This window comes from Phascolarctos cinereus, unplaced genomic scaffold (genome assembly GCF_003287225.1).
Source record: "Phascolarctos cinereus isolate Bilbo 61053 unplaced genomic scaffold, phaCin_HiC Scaffold_9;HRSCAF=440, whole genome shotgun sequence".
In the NCBI taxonomy this organism is placed as follows: Eukaryota; Metazoa; Chordata; class Mammalia; order Diprotodontia; family Phascolarctidae; genus Phascolarctos; species Phascolarctos cinereus.
The window spans coordinates 19,243,694-19,266,161 of NW_027556402.1; the positions used below are offsets into that span (position 1 = coordinate 19,243,694).

At 39.3% G+C, this 22,468-nt stretch overlaps 1 protein-coding gene across 1 annotated transcript in view; it reads right to left on the reverse strand.

Annotated features, from left to right (window-relative positions):
• CDKL2 (cyclin dependent kinase like 2) overlaps positions 1-22,313 on the reverse strand; it is a 45,997-nt gene extending 23,684 nt beyond the window's left edge. Inside the window, 7 exon segments of the mRNA XM_020988465.2 lie at positions 112-202; positions 2,845-2,982; positions 5,519-5,631; positions 9,747-9,940; positions 14,782-14,881; positions 14,883-14,971; positions 22,100-22,313. Of these exon segments, the coding sequence (XP_020844124.1) occupies positions 112-202; positions 2,845-2,982; positions 5,519-5,631; positions 9,747-9,940; positions 14,782-14,881; positions 14,883-14,971; positions 22,100-22,267 (893 nt within the window). The 5' untranslated portion in view covers positions 22,268-22,313.
• Positions 22,314-22,468: the final 155 nt, after the last annotated feature.

Consider the following 22,468-nt stretch of genomic DNA (forward strand, 5'->3'; position numbering starts at 1 on the left):
GAGTAAATCCTCAAGTTGTACAACCATGAGAAATAACCTCAAACAATTTGCCCAACAAATTGTTGGTGCCACAGCACGTTTTAATGTTTACAAAAGCACACAGTGTCACACCTCTCAGCAAATCCATCTTGGTTAAAGAAGTCATGGTGCACGAGCTCATCACAGAAGGGCCTTTGGTTGGGATCAATCTGTAAACATTTCTGAAACACCAAGAAAAGTCTTTATTCAAAACAAAGAAAAAAGTCTAGAGTAAGAGAGGTGTCCTACACCTCTTGGTCAAAGAGGTATCCTCCTAGGTCATGGACCTGCTCCCTCATCACATTAACTGGAGATGAGGAGTATGGGACATCCCTCTTCCGCCATACTTGTGTTTATCACTAAAGGGAACGCATGGTGTAAAGGGCTCCTAATGCCCTTTAATTTTAAATAGCAGAAGGTAACTGTAAAAATGAAACAATTATCAGGGGGCTAAAAACCTGTAAAAGTTATGCCAAAAGATAATTTCTCCAGTGGAAGATGACAGACATAGGGTTGAAGGAAGAGCAATAGACTGAGGCATATATTCCAATCTTCTCTTTTCCCTACTCAACTCAACCTAGTTAAGTGCCTAGTAGGTACCAGGTTTTAACTCCCCCAAATTTCAACATGTGTTATTATAGTAAAAAGAAGTCTGAAGAATAGAGACCCATGCTCTACAAATAAGTTTAATTAATAATGATTAATAATTGGTTAATATTTAAAATTGGTTAATAATGTCTCAGTTTCCCAATTACATGTTATTTTTAGGGCAGAGGTTTATCACACAAAAATGTGATCTCTTTTAAGCACCTGATAAATTACTATCATTGAATCTAGACAACGCAACACAATTATGGTGTATACACACACATACACACACACACACACACACACACACATGCACCAAAACAAAATGCTGTGTACTGAACTGGAAAGAGTTCTAGCCTTGAAATCAAGTCAGATGCTGTTGCCTGGGGCTCCTCTTTGCTACTTATTAACAGGATACAAGTCCTTGCACAGAGTAGCCAAGTGCTTACTAAATAAATGCTTATTAATTTAAGAAAAGTATTTCAACACTGAGTCTCAATATCCTTTTCTGTAAAATGAGGATTATAATACCTACCCTCCCTACCTGCACTTTATAAACTACACAAGGCTGTCTCTCAATGACACACAAGCAGTCTGGCTGAATAGCATTTTATTGGACATTATCCCTAGCATTTTTCTCTCAACCATGACCAAACTCACGTAATCCAGAACTTTTTAAAAGAGAAAAATAAGTAGGAATAAATATTACATCTGTCATCAGAATCCATTTCTTTTCCTAACATAAGATAACACTGACCACATGGATTTACATGTGCCATTTTTTAAAGCACTTTCCAGAAACAGATTCAAACATGGCTTATGGAGATTTCCCCTTCGTATTATATCTGTATGATGTATGCTATTAATATCGGGTTACATCCAGGGTCTTTTTACACAGATTTTCCCACACAGGAACCCAAGAGTTGCTGGACAAATCAAGCTCACAGCCCACTGGGCCCTAGGTTCTGCTCCTAACCAAGGCTTAACCTGGAAAGTGCAAATTGTCTTTCTGGAAAGGAGCTTGATATTGAGAGTTTTTCTCTTGCATACGTGTTTTGTCCCCATTTCACTTCTGAGACCGAGCTCCATAAATGAATAATAGCCCACTGAGCAAAAGAAAACCACCTCTGATTCATCCCAATTTGGTCAAAATCCCTCCTGCTGATATTTCCAGATTTGGTGAACAAGTGCATAGTCACCTCACCAATGACAATGACATGTTCTGATTTTCAGCCAAGTCCCCTTGTCCTCTCTAAGGCGAAGAGACACTCTCAATGCCCTTTTCCGGTCCATCACTTCTCCAATTTCTGAGAGAAATGGTTATTTCTCTCTTGTATTCATAACTAATTATTCAATCCAGACCAAGGTTTTTCCCCTTTTCTGCTTCCTCATCCAGACAATAGCCAGTGTGGGAAATCTTGGGCAAAGACTGTGGATTGCTGCTCATTGTGTTTACTCAGACAGGTCTGTGAAAATGTGGCTTCTCCCTTTTGTGAGAAAGGTGATATGGAAATTGATAAGTCTCGACTTGGGTGGTCCAAGTCACTGCCTCAAGACTTTCATTGTAATATAGCCCACCTCTCATCGTAATATTCATCCTCTCACTAATTGTTAACTAATCAGTGTTGTTCGCCACCCTCAGTGAACACCTACTCTTCCAAGAGCATATAAACTGTGAGCCCACCATCATGAGGGGTCTTTGGCACTCAAGAGTGCCACTGACCTTCTTTAGTAATAAACATGCCAGCCTTGTTAATAAAATGATTAAATTACCCAGCAATTATTTCTCTCAAACTTCTTAAATGTTAGACTTCCATGCCCTTTCTTTCTCAACGTGTGGGGATCAGAACCACACATAATATTTCAGGAGCAGCAGCATCATAAGGATAAAATGGTACTCTCTCTTGTATTTCCAGCACCCTTCGAAGTGAAACTGAGCTTCAGGTGGACCTCTGCATACCTGGAAGGGCAATGGGAGGACCAGGCTCAGGAAACATTGATATTAAAAGCAACAATTCATAGTTATGCACCACCTGGAGGTTTCCTAAGCAACCAAAGCCTGGGTAGGGCCCAGCTTCTAAGAATGCTTCCCCTTGTAGAGATTGGAGCTAATGATAATTTTTCTACTTATTTCACAAGATTGTTTCAAAAACCAAGGCCCAGGGGAGGAAAAAAGGCCTGTCTAGATCCATTCCAGCCTCTTAGTAGGATCAAGCAAAGCAGGCTGGCTCCTTTCCTTTGCCATATCTATCACAACTGGAGGGAGCTTTGGACAGCAGCTTTCAAGAGAATTGGCTTCTTCAGCTTCAGGCAATTTCATACTGGCAAAGACTGGGTTCTCATAGAACAGCTCCTGATGTCTTGGAATTAAATTACCTGAAAGCAAAAACAGCACCCAGTAACTGCACATAGTAATAACAGCTAACATTTATATAACGGCTTAAGGTTTGCAAAGCACTTTATAAAATTTCCTAGCTTATAACAACTCTGAGAGATAAGTGCTATTATTACTATCAATTATTTTTATTTTACAAATAGAAAATGAGGCATAAAGAGGTTAACTTGGCCCCGGTCACACGAGAGGTCAGATCTGAACCCAAGTCTTTTTGACTCCAAGCCCAACACTCTGGTCCACTACTCAACGTAGAAATGAAAAGGGGACAGAGAGTGCACAGACGACTGAAAAATGTAGCTGTGTGAAGTTTGGGCTCTAAAATGGTATAAAAATCAGCAAATGTAATGCATATGTTAAGTGTACTAAATGTTTAGTTGTTTTTCAGTCATGTCTGACTCTCCATGAACCCATTTGGGGTTTTCTTGGCAAAGATACTGGAGTGGTTTGCCATTTCTTTCTCCCACTCATTTTACAGATGAGGAACCTGAGGCAAACAGGGTTAAGTGACTTGCCCAGAGTCACACAGCTAGGAAGTGTCTGAGGTCAGATTTGAACTCATGAAGATGAGTCTTCCTGACTCTAGGGCCTGTGTTCTCTGCATTATGACACCACCTAGCTGCCCAAAAGTAAGTCGTAGATATTCTTTATTAAGAATTTCAGGGCAGCGAGGTGGCACAATGGATAGAGCACCGGCCCTGAAGTCAAGAGGACCTGAGTTCAAATCTCACCTCAGACCAAAACACTTGACACTTACTAGCTATGTGACCCTGGGCAAATCACTTAACCCTAATTGCCAAAAAAAAGAAAGAAAGAAAGAAAGAATTTCAGAGGCATCATGGCCTCTGAAGAGAGGAGGTAGCCTTAGAATCAGGAAGACCCAGCTTCAAGCTCTGCCTCTGTGAGGTCACCCTGGAAAGGTCACAAGCTCTCTCTGCCCAAGGCAACACTCTTGTACTCTAAACTGTAGAATTACTGCCAATCTGCATCAGTAGAGGACTTTCCTCATCAAGAATGCCAATGATATCACAATGCCAATGACATCACAACTAAAAAAAATTTTTTTCCTACTGACTTTGTATCTCAGTAGCTAAGGTTATATCTCAACATCTTTCTATGGAAAATGTGAAACATTAGGAAATTCTTACACTACTGGATTTCTGTCTTAGACATGTGATGTCCACTATTGCTTTCCAAAGAAAATTAGATCATTCAACAAGATTACTCTTTTATTTCTATTTTCCAAACTCTAGATTCAATATATGTATGAAGAATCCAATGGTTAATCTTTTTTTTTATGCTTCCCGTCAAATTTATTTTTTTTCTCTTAATATGAATTTATTTATTTTTTAGTTTTCAATATTCACTTCCACAAGTTTTTGAGTTCCAAATTTCTCACCTCTCCCCCTACCCCAAGATGGCATGCATTCTGAATACCCCTTCCCCTGGTCTGCCTTCTCTTCTACCTCTCCCCCCCTCCCTTCTCTTATTCCCTTCCCCTTCTATTTTCCTGTAGAGAAGGATAGACTTCTGTACCCCATTTCCTGTATTTCTTATTTCCCAGTTGCATGTGAAAACATTTTTTTTTAAAAAAACATGTGTTTATAAAACTTTGAGTTCCAAATTTTCTCCCTTCCTCCCTCCCCCACCCATCCTCATTGAAAAGGCAAGCAACTCAATATAGGTTGTACATGTGCAGTTATGCAAAACACTTCCTTAGTAGACATGTTGTAAAAAACTAACTCTATTTCCCTTAATCCTGTCCTGCCCTCCCATTTATTCTATTCTTTCTTTTGACCCTGTCCCTTCTCAGAAGTATTTGCTTCTGATTACCCTCTTTCCCAATCTGCCCTCCTCTCTGTCACCCCCCTGCTCTCTTATCCCCTTCTCCCCCTATTTTCCTGCAGGGTAAGATAGATTTCCATATCCAATTGAATGTGTATGTTATTCTCTCCTTAAGCCAAATCCTATGAGAATAAGATTCCCTCATTCCCTCTCACCTTCCCCTGTTTCCCCTCCACTGTGAGAGACTTTTCTTTTCTGTTTTTTTTTGTGAGATAATTTACCCCCTTCTACCTCTCCCTTTCTTCTCCCAGTATCATCCTCTCTCATAACTTCATTTTATTCTCCAGATATGACCCCTTAATCTTCAACTCACCCTGTGCCCTCTATCTATCTATATATACATACATAGAATTATTTTCCTTCAACTACCCTAATACTGACAAAGTTCTCATGAGTTACAAATATCATCTTTCTATGCAGGAATATAAACAGTACAATCTTAATAAGTCTCTTATGATTTCTCTTTCCCAATGGTCAATCTTTGGGATTGTCCCAGACTACAGAACCCATCATTTTGCATAGTTATGCTTCCCCACACAAAGAGGGGGTAGAGATGCAATCTAAAAGGGATGTAACAGGCATCACAATCAACCTGGAAAAAATATCAGTTGTTGACTAACTCAGCTTTCACATCCCATCTCTGGTAAAATTTAAAATGCAAGTAGAAAGTCTCACCCAAACATTTCACAATATGGTATAGCTGATCAATATCAGAATCCCCAGGAAAAAGGGGTCTCCCCGTGAACATTTCAATCAACAAACAACAAATAGCCCATATATCTATAGCCCTGAAAGAAATGGGGGGGAAAGGGTATAAGAAGCTCAGGAATCTACAGTTTACTTATTGAAATAATCATTGCACTTTAAAATGTCCTCCTGTTACTTTATACTCTTGGTACTTAGAATTGTGTCCAAATATGTCAAATTGCTCATGAAAATAATTTTCTATCCAAACCCCGCTTAACTCAGAGGATAAACTTCTGGCAATCTTAACCAACTGAATATTGCCAAAGAGTCAGAAGCAAATAAAAAAAACCTCTGAGTCCAAAATATCTGTCGTGATATCCAGGGATTTTATTTTATATAAGATACCTTTGACCCTCAGAACCCATTTTTTTTACATTGTACATAGTTCTACCTCTAGTCCTTAATTTAGGGTCCACAGACTCCCAAATGATCAGTGGGGAGAAGTCAAAGGAGTCTGTGAAGTTGGATGGGAAAAAATTACATCTTCATTTTCACTAATATCTACCTGAAATCTACCACATTTTCTTCTATTATTTAAAAATATTCTTATGAGAAGGCTTCACCTTCGGATGGGTCCCCAGGGTCTGTGACCCAAAAGAGGTTATGAACCTCCACTCTCACAATAGGTCATTAAAAGCAGGGGAGGACCTGTTTCAGTGTTGGAGGAAATTAGAAAGTAGAGTAAAAAGACCAAAAGGGCATGAAGTATAAAAAGCAGACATAAAAAAAATCCATCAAAAAATGGTTAAAATTAAAATATTTTGATGTCTACAAGGAATCATCAGTTATCTGGAAAAAGGAGCTTGTATGAAATCTCTTTCCAAATTGTGGTAGAAAATTGAGGGTTTTATTATAATTCCTTGGGATAATTTTCCCTTATTCTTTTGAGAAAGCTCTGTGATCATAGTAACATTTTTATCTTAGAGCTAATGATAATTCCACGAGAGTGATCTGCTGGCCTGCACCTGTGGGAGTACTCCATGGAGCAGGCCTAGCAGAGGAAAGGCCTTGGCTCCTACTGATAACAAGCAACCTCTGGCTTCCTGCTGAGATCAAATGCAGCCAGACGCTGATGACTTTGGGAAGCTGGAAACTGGGTCCTAAGTTGCCACTTACCCCAGAGACTTTAAGAGGAGAGGCTGACCCCTCTCACACTTTCTTTGGACTGTGTCACTTGGGGTCCACAGAGATGAAAGACTTTCCTTAGAGTTGTGCTCTGAGGGAGGGTAATGAACCAGAGAGCATGAGAGAGGCCTGATCCCCAATTTTAAGATCAGGATACGAACTCAGATTGCGTGAGTCAGGGAGTCCAGCCTCCAGCCTCCGCACCCTCAAAGGCTAGAGAATCTCTAAAAACAAAGCTTCTGAATGGCTTATGTCTAGGATCTCCCCAAAATGGACTAAATCCCTTTAAAATTTAATCAATGTACAAAGTAGATTAGGGACCGGGCAACCATTAATTACTCTATAATAAAAGAAATGCTTAAAACACAAAAGGCTCAAGTTTGTGCATTAAAGTCCGCCACAGTAAGCCCCCTCTTCACAAGTGTCCAGGGTGGCTGATTCCTCACACAACAGGCATTTCAGAGCAGTCCACTTGGGTGAGCTCGTGGCCAGCCCAGCCCACAGGACTCATTCCCTGTCAGAGGTCACCTTGTTTCAAAAGGTGCTGCAGACAACACTTCCTGCTGGGTAAGGAGCACCTAGACCCAGGAGCTTAGAAGCCCCCTGCTCTGGACTGCTGCTGGGTCACCTGCGCTCGGGGAAAGAAGCACAAAGCACGAGTTCGAGTTCTAGTGTCAGGCTCATCTAGGCCGCCATTCGTGCATGCATTTGCCACAGCCATTGGCAGGCTGAGAACAGAGGATAAAGGAGAGAAATCCCCATCTTTCCTTCTGAGGAAGAGGGTGTTTGGGTCCTAAGATAGATGTTCCAGAGGGAGGGAGAGCGAGGACAGTCATTCCACTGAAGTCTAAGTCCTGGCTTAGTCCCCAGTCACCATCAGCACACCCACATCGTCTCAAGGGCCAAGGAAACTGCACGTTCCCCTTAGCAGGAGGCCAGAACACAGAGGTAGCCAAGGTCTGTCCCTATGTATGCTCCATGGGAAGGCGCCCTATAAGCCCATCCCATTCATGCTGTCTGTGCTGGCTGCCAAAAGTCCCAATTCAGCAGATCAGGTGGAACACCATTCCCCCCATTGCATTCCATCTCCCTTTAAACGTGGACCATCCCAAGAAAATCAAACAGAATACATCTTGTAAAGTTACTCATATCCCCAATTCTGGAAAATTCTCAGGAGACTTATGAAGGCTCAAGTAAGGACTGACTTTTCATAAGAAGTCTCAAGTACTGTCTTTTCAAACGTCTTCCCTTCATGTCCTGCACTAAAGAGTCTCAACAAGGTCCATGCAGGGGCAGCTAGGTGGTGCAGTGAATAGAACACCGGCCCTGAAGTCAGGAGGACCTGAGATCAAATCCAGCCTCAGACCGAACACTTGACTCTTACTAGCTGTGTGACCCTGGGCAAGTCACTTAACCCCAATTGCCTGTGTCCACATGGCACAATTTTTGATGGACTCCTGGATGTCATAAAGAATCCCAGCAAAAGTCCATTAGGCACAGTCCTCAAGTCCCTAATAGTCTTTACTGAGAGCCCAGATCAATCACAGCTGTCAGGTCTGGAGGCTAATATCACTCCCAAATAAAACATAATAAAATCCAGGCAACCAAAAACATTTTACAAGGCTTTCGTTGGTTACTGCCTGCCTGCTTGGTACTTTTAAGGCCCTGGTCAAACCCAAAAACAATTAGGAAAAAAAAACTAAATGAAAAGCAGACAAACTGCCAACAATAATAATATGTTTATATAGTGCTCACTAGGAGCTACAGTAAACAGCATGCTTTTTAAACTCTATAATTATTATCTATTTGATCCTCACAACCCTGTGAGATAGGTGCTATTATCTCCATTTTACAGATGAGGAAACTGAGGCAAGCAGGGTTAAGTGACTTGCCCAGGGTCATACAGTAAATGTCTATGGTTGGATTTGACCTCAAGTCTTCCAAACTCTAGGCCTGGTGCTCTATCCACTGTGCCACCTAGCTGCTTCGAAGGAAGGAAGGAAGGAAGGAAGGAAGGAAGGAAGGAAGGAAGGAAGGAAGGAAGGAAGGAAGGAAGGAAGGAAGGAAGGAAGGAAGGAAGGAAGGAAGGAAGGAAGGGAGGGAGGGAGGGAGGGAAGGAAGGAAAGGAAAAGGGAAGAAGAAAAAAAGAAGGGAAAGGATGAGAAGAGAAAAGAAAAGTGCTTACCCTCTTTGAGGGAAAGCATAGTCCCAGAGCTCACGAAAATCTCCCAACACAGATTAGGGACCTGAGGTGGACTGAATAATCATCCCTTGACCTTCAGGTAAGAAAAACTCTTCTGGGTAAAAATTCTTCCATGGATCCTTCCAGCACAAGGCCAACCCATACCCTTCTCCAACAGATCTTTGTCAATGCATAGAGCAATTTGGATAGAGGTCCAGAAAAAATCTCTTCGGGAATCCCTGCAAAATATAGGGCACCCATTTTTTCTTCCACTGGACCTCTGTAAAACCACAGGACATTCAAAATGAAGTCCAAACTCACTTGACAAAAGAACAAGCAGACTAGTTCAAAAAAGAAAAATCTAACAAATTCAGATGAGCCCCAAACATGCGGAGATCTCAGGAAAGGATAAACCAGTTAAGATTGATTGGAACCAGCCCCTCAGATTACAGATAAGCCTCCAACATATAAGATGCATGAACCTGAAGCTGGGGTTCCTTGATGGGAAGATGACCCTCACCTTCCACCATCACGAGGTCTTACAACAAAAAAGTTAAAAATTAACGTCTTGTGAGAAACCGGCAAGATATTTGATTGACATTTTACTATAAATTGACATTTTACTAAAAAGAAGGTAGTATTATTAAGTTGCCTCACAAAATACTCTTAGGGATAATTCACTAAAGTAATTTTAATTGCTTAATGATAAAGTGGCAAAAATGCAAGGACACTTCTTAATGATTTTTCCTTGCCCTCAGTAAAAACTTCTTTTCGGTGTCTGGAAGGCAATTTATTGGATTAGCACTCAGGACTTTCCCCCGATGGAAAGTTAAAAGGCTCCCCCGGTACTTCGTGATTTCTTATTTGCCATACTTTATGTCTCCATCCAAAAGCTCTGGAGCTCTGTACCGACGAGTGGCCGCATAATCAGTGTACACTTCCCCGGGGACTCCCAACATGCGAGCAAATCCAAAGTCACACAGCTTCACTATTCCAGACTTGGAGATCAGTGTGTTCTCTGGCTTTATATCTCTGTGTATAATCTAAGTCAAAAAGCATAGCACAAGAAAAATCAGGGCTACGTTTTTGGGCATCAAACCAATAAGTGTAATACACTGTCCTGAGCCCCATGGTGACATACACCAAGATGTGGCACCAACAGATATATATGATGGATTCAGAGAAACCTTAGAACATTTGTATGAACTGACACAGAATAGTGAGCAGAGCTAGCAGAACAATCCACACAATAACTATGATACCATAAAGTCAAAGGACTTTGAAAGACTCAGAACTTCAGCCAAGGTCGTGGTCAATCGGGACCTAAGAAAACTGATGAAAATGCATGCTTCCTCCTCCCTCCTGGCAGAGAAGCAATCAACTAGAGGTTCAATGTGAAATATGTTGTCATATATAGCCAGCATGATGACTTGTTTTACTTAGTTATACTTATTTGTTACATGGAAGGGCTTCTACTCAAGGGGGATAGAGAGGTTGGTGGGTACTGACGGTGATATAAAAAAAGAAAGAAAGAAACATAAAAATGTAAATGAAGCATTCTTTAAATTATTTTTTGGCAATTGGGGTTAAGTGACTTGCCCAGGGTCACACAGCTAGTGTTAAGCGTTTGGTCTGAAGTCGAATTTGAACTCAGGCCCTCCTGACTTCAGGGCCTGTGCTTTATCCATTGTGCCTAGCTGCCCCTGCATTTTTAAAATTATACAGAAGAGACCAAAGGAGACTCAGAAGGGGAAATATAAGGAGGGCAGTTTTACTCCTATCTTATTAAATGGAATATATTCTTTAAAAAACACATAATACAAGTTTATAATTTCACATACACACATATTCTTTGTGGTAATGTTCATGTTTGTTTAGTTCATAGCAGAAAATAGAATTTTAAAATACCAGGAAATATAAGAATGTGGTCTATAATCTCACTATTTATCATCCAGTTTTAGGGAAATTGGCATAAACACTTAAAAGCTTAATAAAAGGGTCAAATAATAATTCAACACAATAGAAAAAAAGGGCAAAAGAATAAGGATCTTTACCTGAGAAAGAATTGAGAGACATGGTGAATGAAGATCACAGTGTGGATGAGGCATAAGGAGACATGAAATGAGAAAAGATTAGGAACAGATAAGGAAATTTCAGAGTTTATAAATGTGAAAGTAGAATATTTGGGGTCACACAGAGTGTGGCCATCTCTCTGTGTTGCTGAGATGGAGTGGAGATGTAGGTCATGGGAACTGAGTAGACAGAGGACCTAGAGTCTTAGGGTATTTAAGAAGGTATGTTGAAATCCCCTAGTATGAGGGCAGGAGATGAAAAAGAAAGATGATGAGCCAGGTACTAAATTCATTGAGAAAGGAAAGAAAATGCCTGGAGGTGGGGGTGGGGTGCAGGGAAGGAAAGTCTATAGATATCTTGAGTTTAAGATATGCAAATAGAAATGTTGGTAAACATCTGGAAATATGGGACTGAATCTCAGAAAAGGAGTAAGTGAGAAAGACAGATTTGGGAGACATCTGAATGGAAATGACAGCTAAATCCGCCTGAGTAGATGAGCTCTCCAAGGGAAAAAACACAAAGAGAAAATAGGTTGGGATGAAAAATAACATAAATACATACATGCATATATGGCCCAATTCTGTGGTGACCCAGGTTAAATATTATGTTGAGAACAAAAAAATATATATAAGTACTTTTTATTCCTTTTTTTTTAGAGTAGCAATAGCCTAAATGAGAAATCAGTCCTTCCTAAGTCAAGTAAAGTCAACAAGGATTTATTAAGTGCTTACGATGTGCCAAGAATTGTGCTAAGCACATACAAAGAAAGGCAAAAAAACGGTCCCTGTCCACAAAGAGCTCACATTCTAAAGAGGGAGACAACATGAAAATAACTGTATAAATACACAATACGCAGGGTAAATGGGAAGGAGGGACAGCTAGCAAAAAGAACACGCTGCATAAGGTACTTGGGAGCAGAACGGAAAGGCAGGAAGGGGCCAGATTATAAAAGGCTATAAAAGCCAAACAAGAATTTATGTTTGATCTTGGAGGTGATAGGGGGCTACTGGAGTTTGTGGCTGGAGGACAATCCCTTTGGCAACTCAATGGAGAGTGCACTGGATGGGGAGAGACCTAGGGGAGGGAAACCCAGCCAGAAGGCTACTCCAAAAGTCCAGACATGGGATGAGGATCTGCACCAGGACGGTAGCTGTCACGGGGGAAAAAAGAGTGTGTAAATGAGACACGGTGTAAGTGACAGGACTTGGCCACCAGTGATACAGGGGCACATGAGTGCCTTCACTGCTCTCTAGGCCACGCTCCTGACTCGCTACAGGGCTTTGTCCACCCTGCTCATAGAACCTTCGTCACCTGGGAACTGCCTCCACCTCCAGATGACTTCTCACACTGGAAGTACCCTCTGCTGCGGATTGGCTGGCTGTTCTCATTACCCCCTTTTGGGAGGAGACCCAGGCCAATAGTGTTGAACAACAACAACTCCTTTCCAGGCCGTACTTCCCACGGAACTTTCACCACACTGTGCCTGGTACTTTCTTCTTTCCTCTCTCCCACTTTTCATCTTCCTTTTCTCTGGTGTCTTCCCCCATTAGAAGGTAAGCTCCCTGAGGCCAGGGACTGTCTTTCTGCTTCTGTTTGTATTTCCAAGACTTTGCACAGTGGCTGGCACATAGTAAGTGCTTTAAAAATGCTAGCTGAACGGGGCAGCGAGGTGGCGGAGTGGATAGAACACCGGCCCTGAAGTCAGGAGGACCTGAGTTTAAATTCGGCCTCAGACCAAACACTTGACACTTACTAGCTGTGTGACCCTGGGCAAGTCACTTCACCCCAACTGCCTAAAAACAAACAAACAAAAATGCTAACTGACTGAATGATTGAGAGTGAGGACTTGAAAAGGATACCTAGGGAAGATAATACTGATGTTTCAAACCTGGGTGTTTGGCCCTTTACAGCAATAGGGAAGTGCAGAAAAGGGAAAATTCGAAAAGAAAGCTGAGCGCCATTTTAGACACAGTAAGTTTAAGATGTTTGTGAGGCATCCAATCCAAGATGTCCAATGGGCAGCTGGAAAAAACAAGGCTAGGTCAGAAGGGCAGAAGAGAACTTAGGGCTGGATCAATAGATCTGAGGATCATTTGAAAAGAGTTAAAATCGAATCCATGATATATTGTGAGAAGCACTCTGCCTAAGGCTACCAACTTTGGTTTTAAAGTAGGTTAAAAAAAAACAGAGAAAAATGCACAGGTGCAAAAATATTCCTAGGAGCACTTTTGGTGAAAGGAAAGCAGTGGGAGAAAGGTAAAATAAAGCCGACCTTGGAGGCAGAAGAGTTGGGTTCCAGTCCTGACTCTGACATACTAGCTAGGTAAGGCTGAGCCATAAGTCACTTAACATTTCTGCCTCAGTCATCTCTCCATGTTGTAAAGCATGCCGTAAATAGATCTGGTAGAGGAGTTTCTTCACTAAGAAGGAGTTCTCTCTGCCTATGAAATAAAAAAATAAACACTTGGAAGAAAAGTGGGTATCCACCAACTGTGGAATGGCTGAACAAATGGTGATATGTGAACATAACTCAATGTTATTGTTGTAAGAAACAACAAATATGAAGAATTGAGAGAAAATTGTGAAGGCAAAAGTTTAGAGAAAAATATTTGTGCAAACATAACATAAAAAAAGTTTTATCTAAAATATGAATTTGTACAGGTAACTTCCACATAAAAGGTAAATGGCCAAAGGATGTTAACAATTTTCAAAAGAGGAAATGTAGGTTGTTAATAATCACTTGAAAAAACATTCAACCCATGCAACAATCAGAGAGATGCAACTTAAAACAACTCTGAGATACCACCAGATTGACAAAAATAATGTAAAACAATAAAATTCAAGGCCGGCAGACTTGAAGGCATAAAGATTCACATTCTCTGGGGAACTTGAATACAGAATCTTTTCAGGGTAACCTGCCGGCTCATAGTAAAACCTTCACACACAGCCTAACTCCATCTATTGTTGGCAAAACACATGGAGAGTGGTGTGGTTTTTTTTTTTTAATGAAAGGAGTCATATGTTCCAAAATGTTCACAGCAGCATTATTTGTAACTTAAAACAAAACAAAACACCTGGAGGAAACCCAAATGTCCCACGACAGCGGAATGGATAAATAAATGGTAGTGCACTGTCATAATGACATACTATAACGTAATTAAGATCCACAAGTTTGAGGAATATAGGGAAAAAATTTATGAAATAATGCAAAACAAAAAAAGGCCAGAAGTATGCACTAATTTTTCTTGTTGTTCAGTTATGTCTATCTCTTCATGAGGGAGGGAGAGGGGGAGGGGGAGGGAAAAGACTGGACATCCATTCTGGCACCATTTTGTGCCTAAGCCTCCAACAGACAATGCCTTCCCTCCCAAACTACCTGTATTCACTATTTTACATATATTTGTATTTATTGGCTTTATATTTATTATATATACTATTACTGTATATTATATTATATATTATATTGTTATGTATTTTAATATATTAATATTATATTATAAATACATTATTTTCTTTTATACACACATGTATTACAATATATAAATCCTTTTTCTCCCTCATTAGAATTTAAACTCATTGTGACTAAGGGTTGGTCCATTCTTCTATCTTTGCATCCCAAGTGCCTAACGAGCACAAAGCCTGGCATATGGAGACACTCAGGGAATACTTGCTGATCTGTTGGTTGGGTGACTGATTGCTCAGGGTCACATACAGTAAGTGGCAGAGATAGGGTTCAAATCTAGGTTCCCTAATGTCAAATCTAGTTCTCCTTCCTCCCTACCATGCAGCCCCATTTAAACTGAATACTCACATCATGATGATGACAAAATTCGATTCCTTTAATAATCTGAAACAAATGCTTTTGAACTCTCTGGTACTCCAGTCCATCTGGAAAGAGGTCCAAGTCATCAAGTGTGGTCCACAAATTCAAATACCAGGTACCATCGTTTCTTCTTATTATACACTTCCAGGAGATTCACCAAATTCTCATGCCTCAATTGCTGTTAAATTTTAAAAAAGGAATAAGTTCTCCATAAACAAGGTCAAACTATAGACATGTAAAGAAAATCCAAAAAGGGTATTGCACAAGAAAGCTTATGTCTTTCCAATTGTACTACAGCCAGGTATCCAATGATTTCCCTCTCATTCCAGATCCCTCAGGCATAGGCTGTTGTGTCACTGTACTCTGGCCCGGTCAAACCACATCTAGAGCATGGGGATAATTCTTGGCACCACGCTTTTGGAAAGGGACAGATAAACTGGACAACGTTCAGACAAGGGGGGAGCAGGAAGTGTGAATGTATGAAGAACTGATGATATTAATCTCAGAGAATATTAGGGAAAGGTATATAAAGGAACTTTTTGTGGAAGAGACTATTCTACTTATATATTGATGAATGGTAGAGACAGGACAGAGGCAGGGAAGCTACAGAGAGGCTGAATATATGGAAAACCTTGGCAGTAACCAGAGCCATCTCAGCTGGAAGTGGGCTACCCCTGGGGCAGCTGGTTCCATTGGAGAAGAAGATATGGTTGTCAGGGAAGGCGATTCTTTTTTTTAATAGTATTTTATTTTTTAAATTATATGTAAAAACAAATTTTAACATTCATTTTTTAAAAAAAATTTTGAGTTCCAAATTTTCTTCCTCCTTCCATCACCTCCTCCTAAGAAGGGGGATTCTTGACAGGTGGGAATAGATGACCTCAGGGCTCAGGAATTCCAGTTCTGTGACTCTGATTCAACAATGTAATTTCACTTTGAAACTAAGAGAATTAATTCCTTTAAAGAGAGACAAGAAAGGACAACAAAGTTTGATTTTCTTTTTTATGAATGAATTTTTGAGGCTAATGATCAACCAGCACAAATATTTTATTCTGAGGTTGACTCTTCCTCTCCTGGCCCCTCAGGGGACTAAACACAGAATAATGAATGAAGTTACATATAGGTAGTCTAGATTCGCTTGAAAGAAAAATGCCACCACATACCAAAGACAAGGTCAAAATGGATACATGATTTAGACGTAAAGGATGATACCATAAGCAAATTAGGGGACAAGGAATAGTTTACCTGTCAGATCTATGGAGAAGGGAAGAATTTATGACCAAACAAGAGATAGAGAACAGTATGAAATGCAAAATGGATAATTTTGATCACATTAAATTGAAAAGCTTTTGCACAAGCAAAAACAATGCCACCAAGATTAGAAGGAAAACAGAAAGCTGAGAAACAATTTTTACAGCCAATGTTTCATTTCTCAAATACATAGAGAAGTGAGTCAAATTTAAAAGAATACAGATCATTCCCCAATTGACAAATAGTCAAAGGATATGAACAGGAAGTTTTCAGATGAAGAAATAAAAGTTATCTATAGTCATATAAAAAAATGCTCTAAATTACTGTTGATTAGAGAAATGCAAATGAAAACAATTCAGAGGTACCACCTCACACCTATCAGGTTGGTTAATATGACCAAAACAAAAAAAGAAAATTATAAATTTTGGAAAAGATGTGGGAAAATTAGGACACTAATGCATTGTTGGTGGAGTTGTGAACTGATCCAATCATTCTGGAAAACAATTTGGAACTATGCCCAAAAACCATAAAGCTGGGCATACCCTTTGATCCAGTAATACCACTGCTAGGTCTGTATCTCAAAGAGATCATAAAAAAGGGAAAAGGACCTACATGTACAAACATATTTATAATAGCTCTTTTTGTGGTGGCAAAGAATTGGAAATTAAGGGAATGCCCATCAACTGGAGAATGGCTGAACAAGTTGTGGTATATGAATGTAATAGAATACTATTGTGCTATAAGAAATGGTGAGCAGGCTGATTTCAGAAACACCTGGAAAGACTTTCGTGAATTGATGCTGAGAGAAGTGAGATGAACCAGGAGAACATGGTACACAGTAACAGCAACACTGAAATGTTCAACTATGATAGACTTAGCTCTTCTCAGTAATACAATGATCCAAGACAATTCCAAAAGACTCGTAATGGAAAATGTTATCCACATCTAGAGAAAGAACTATGGAGTCTGAATGCACACTGAAGCATACCATTTTCTCTCTTTTTTTTGTGGTTTTCTCTTCTGTTCCTTCTTTCACAACATGATTAATGCGAAAATATGTTTAACATGATTGCATATGTATAACCTATATCAGATTGCTTGCCATCTTGGGGAGAGGGATGGGGAGGGAGGGAGAAATATTTGGAACTCAAAATCTTACTAAAAAATGAATGCTGAAAACTAACTTTACATGTAATTGGGAAAAAAATAAAATAATATTTACAAAAAAAAAAGGGAAATGTAAGAACTGGAACTCTCTCCAAATGAAATGGGCTTTAAGAGTGTTCTCATCACACCACATCACTCCCATACCTCCACTACCACTAGGATTTTCAAGCAAAGGTTGACTGACTGACTGACTTATCAAAGGATGCTGTCAAAAGGAAATTCTTATTCAGGTATGAGTCTTGACTACATGGCTTGTGAAACTCCTTCCAATTCAGAGATTCTGTGATTTTTTTTTCTTTCAAAGAAAAAGGGCATTTAGGACACTCCTAAATGGTAGAAATTCTGTGCCAGGCAACAGTTACCATAATTACTCACTAAATTTCACTCTTTTCCCCACCAGATAGTTTCCATTTATGAGATCCCTGGATATAGCAAGCAAGTTTTAAATCTGTGACTATCTCCAACAATTTATATTAATTTATTTTTTTAGATTGTCCTCTAAGCAATTCAACTTGTTTGGAGCTGAATTGTTGGCAGCCAGGAAAGATGGATTTGGAGTCAGAAAACTTGAGTCAAAATACTGAGACTGTTCCCTGTGTGACCTTGAGACTCTTTCTGAATCTCCATTTCCTTCTGGGAACTTAGGAAACTCAAATAGATCATCTCAAAGCTTCCTTCCAACTTGAAATCGATGATGCTATGATCTCATGTATGTGAGATACATCCCTATCCCATGGTATCCACTCTCCACGTGTCCCCTGGTGTCCTTCCCACCCACCCACTCCCACCTTGCTTTGCAGATTCCTTTGTAAGCTATCTCTCCCCATTAGATTGTAAACTCATTGAGGGCAGGGACTGTCTTTTTCTTATTTGTATCCCTAACACAGCACAGTGCCTGGCACACAATAGGTGTTTAACAAATGTTTGTTGTATTTGCTGAATCGAATAAGATAGATCCTTATCTCATGTTTATGGCATAACATCTAAGTACTTAAAGGAAAAGTTAAACTGGAAAAAGAAATTGACAGCAAAATGTAGTAGGCAATTTCAATGTACCCCTTTCAAAACTGTAGAAACCTAACAAAAAGATAAACAAGGGAAAAAAATGAAGGACCTAGATACAATTTTAGACCAGTTATATATGATAGAGCTCTGGCTAAATGGAAATCCAAAGGAACATACTTATTGCTCAGCTGGGCTTGGTTGAGTGCGTGCAATGGCAATAAAAACTTCATAAACAAATTCAGAAAAGCAGAAATGTTAAATACATCCTTTATTGCCCATAATATTATAAAACTCATCATTAGAGAACATTTTAATAAATTATTTGAACTTAGTACGAATCACAGAAATAATTGATCATTTCATCCAAAAAAATGATAAAAATGAGCCAGCATGCCAAAATTTGGGAGATACAGTCAAATTAGTCCTTAGGAGAAATTTTATACTGACAAATATTTTCATCAACAACAAAAAGAGAGAGAGAGAAAGGATCAAAGAATTGGCATACAACTAAAGAAACCAGAAAAGCAACAAATCAGAAAACTCCATCTACAAAAATAACAATAGGTCTCCAAAAGTCTCACAATGGAAAAAGCTACCCACATCCAGAGAAATAACTATGGAGTATGAATGTGGATTGAAGCATTCTATTTGCTATTTTTTTCTCCTCTGTTTTGTTTTGTTTCTTCTTTCTTATGGTTCCTCCTATTTGTTCTAATTCTTCTTTACAACATGACTAATGTGAAAATATGTTTAATAGGAATGTATATGTAGAGGCTATATCAGATTACATGCCGCCCTGGGGACGGAGGTAGGAAAGGAGGGGAGAAAATTTAAAACTCAAAAGCTTAGGGAAGTGAATGAAATAAATAAATTAATTAAAAAATAATAATAATAATAGGTAACATTGATATGTCACTTTAAGGTATGAACCCCACAGCAGTCTTGGGGGGCAGGTACAGCAAGCCTCAGTATTCCCACAGAGATTGAATTCAATGGCAGGCCTTTTCATTTCTAAGTGTAGCATTCTAGCCAACACACCACACCGACTCATCTATACCCAATTACTCCTTTTATAAATCATCCAAAGAGAGCACTCATTGCATCTGCCTCATAATCTATGTTTATTTCTTTGTTAAAGCCCCGCCCAGAATTACCTTTTCTATTTCATGTAAAAATTCTGATCTTCATATTAAACTCCCTTGATCTATTTGAGTTTCCTAAGTTCCCAGAAGGAAATGGAGATATCAGAAAGAGTCTCAAGGTCACACAGGGAACAGTCTCAGTATTTTAACTCAAGTTTTCTGACTCCAAATCCATCTTTCCTGGCTGCCAACAATTCAGCTCCAAACAAGTTGAATTGCTTAGAGGACAATCTAAAAAAATAAATTAATATAAACTGTTGGAGATAGTCACAGATTTAAAACTTGCTTGCTATATCCAGGGGATCTCATAAACAGAAACTATCTGGTGGGAAGAAGAGTGAAATTTAGTGAGCAATTATGGTAACTGTTGCCTGGCATAGAATTTCTGCCATTTAGGAGTGTCCTAAATGCCCTTTTTCTTTGAAAGATTCATCTTAATCCTCCCTTGAAGGATTTCAGACTTGCTTATTTGTACTTTGGTGGCTGAAGAAAGGAGACTAAGCTAACAAGTCAAGCCATTTCATCAAAGCCTGGAAAGTTTAAAACAAACCCTCTTTTAAAAAATCGGTTCTGTCCAATTGTCTACCACTAGTGAGATCAGGAACCAACCAGTCCAATTGGCTCTCTCTCTCGCTCTCTCTCGCTCTCTCTTTCTTTTCTGAGGCAATTGGGGTTAAGTGACTTGCCCGGAGTAAGTGTTATGTGTCTGAGGTTGGATTTGAAGTCAGGTAGTCCTGACTCCAGGGTCAGTGCTATATCCACTGCACCACTCAGCTTCCCCAACCACTCAACTGGCTCTTTTTAAAGGCAAGGAAATGGGCCCAGGATTTAAGTGACTTACTCAAGGCCACACAGGTAATAAACATCAGAGACAGACTCTGAGTCCAGAACCAATGACTTTCCCACAGCCCTGTGATGCTTCTGTCTCATAGTGTCACATAGAAAGCACCTTAGCTTCTTGACAATATCAAAAAAAAAAAAGGAATTAAAATGAATGGTCATATTTCTCCTCCAAAATCATCTCCTCTTGTTGTTTTAAAATAAAAGTTTATCTGGAAGCAAATGGGGACTCACCAACTGAGGAAAGTCTGCCCATATTGTGGCATACAGATGTAATGAAATATTACTGTGCCATAAGAAAAAAACATATATAAGGAATGCAGAAAAAGAAAGGGGAAAAGGGAGAAAGAAAGTAGAATCCAGAGACCAATCTCTGCTACACTGTGAAAGGACACAACACTAAAACGTGGCTGAATTCAGACCAAATGCAATGGCCGATATGGGGTCCTGAGGGCAGCTAATGAAAGAGACATCCTTCCTTACTCTCAAAAAGCAAAGGACTATGAGTGACATATGGTGCACACTCTGGGGTTACTCTGGGGGTCTATTTCTGTCAATTAGCTTTGCCTAACTATTTTTTTCTGTTTTAAAGGAAATAATTGGCATCAATAAAACTTTTTTAATCAAGGTTTAGATTTTATTACAGTTTACTATGGTCTTTTGCACAGGCAAATAACAGTCAAGAGTGGTTTTTTGACAGAATGCAAAAGTAGGGGCCCACCATGTTACTAGAACAGATCTTAAATTTGAACACAAACACATACACTCTATTTTGATCTAGTCAGTGTTTAACCACATCTCACAGCCATATTAAACATTAGGAGGACTTTCTCTTATAAGGGCAATGAAACACTGAAATGAGTTAAGGTAGGAAAAAACCTTTAGGGAAGGAGGTTCCATAATAATAGTATTAAGTCAACCTTGCCAAAAAATACTTACCTATGATTTGGGGAGAATAAGAGACTTATTCTCCTGGCAAACCATCTTAAGCTTCTAATTAATTTGCCATCATCATTAACACATTTCCCTTTGAAGTCCCATAATCAAGCCATTTTAATGTTTTATTTCCTTCTGACCTCCTGCGCCCCTCTCTCCCAAAAAGAAATTGGACTGACATAAACCTGGAAAGTTCATCATAAGACCACACGGAAGAGGCACAGAGTCCAGGGAAAAAGAATTCTAAGCTGATCCAATGTCCAAAAGAATTCAGTCTAAAAAAAAGCTTGGGAACTGGCTCGCTTAGGGAAGAATATGTTTGATTTCTTTTAATCTAGAAATCTTGTTTCTTTTGATTTTTTACTTAAAATAAAATGAAATGGTTTTAAAAGTCCAGCTCGTATATGACTTCTTCCAGTTTTACCCATAAGAACTATTACCCATGATAGATTATACAAGTTATCAAGACAAAAATATCTTTCAAAATTCATTTCAAAAGATATTTTAAATTTTTTGACAATTTATTTTTATTATTTGAACACAAAATATAAACAAACACCAGAATCTCAAGAAATTTCCTATAGTTTTCCTTTTCTATAGATTAAAACATGACACCAACAATTTTTATTTACCAGAAGTTCAGGCTATATCGTATTTGTAAATTTTCTCTATCCTTTTCCTCCAGCGAAATCCTTAAACATCCCAAATTCTACAGTCTGCCCAAAGCCTGTTCCATCTTACTTCTCCTCCTGCTTGGGTTTTACAATTTTTAAAAAATGTTAATTTAGCAAATTACCTCATATTAATGCACAGCATTGGGATAAACTACTGTTTTCTGCTAAATTGAAACTTACATGACTTAATCTTACTGCTGCAACAATAGCTTTTTCTAGAAAATAGTTAGGATTTTATCAATAAACATCTCTTGCCTCTATTTCTACACTAACAAATACAGGTTCACTGACCTTCAATAGCTTGATTTCTCGGGTGACAATTTTTTTAACTATTTTGTTATCTTCACTCTCCAGGAACTTCTTAATGGCCACTATCCTTCCATTGTCTTTATTCCTACACTTCATCACTGCTGTGTAGCTGCCCTCACCAAGCAGACCTAGGCTCTCATATTTCTCCATTTTAAAATAAAATCAAGAGGAATTTGTCTTGCTCTGAAAGCCAAAATACAAGGTGAACAATACCCAGCACATTCGTTTTCATGAGCTTACCCACCAATGATCTGTGCCCGCTTCTTGAGGCTCTTTCATGAATGCTGTCTCCTCCTACCCCAGTGGAATTTTACCCAAAGACCAACCTGCAGAAGCATATCCTGTCCCCCC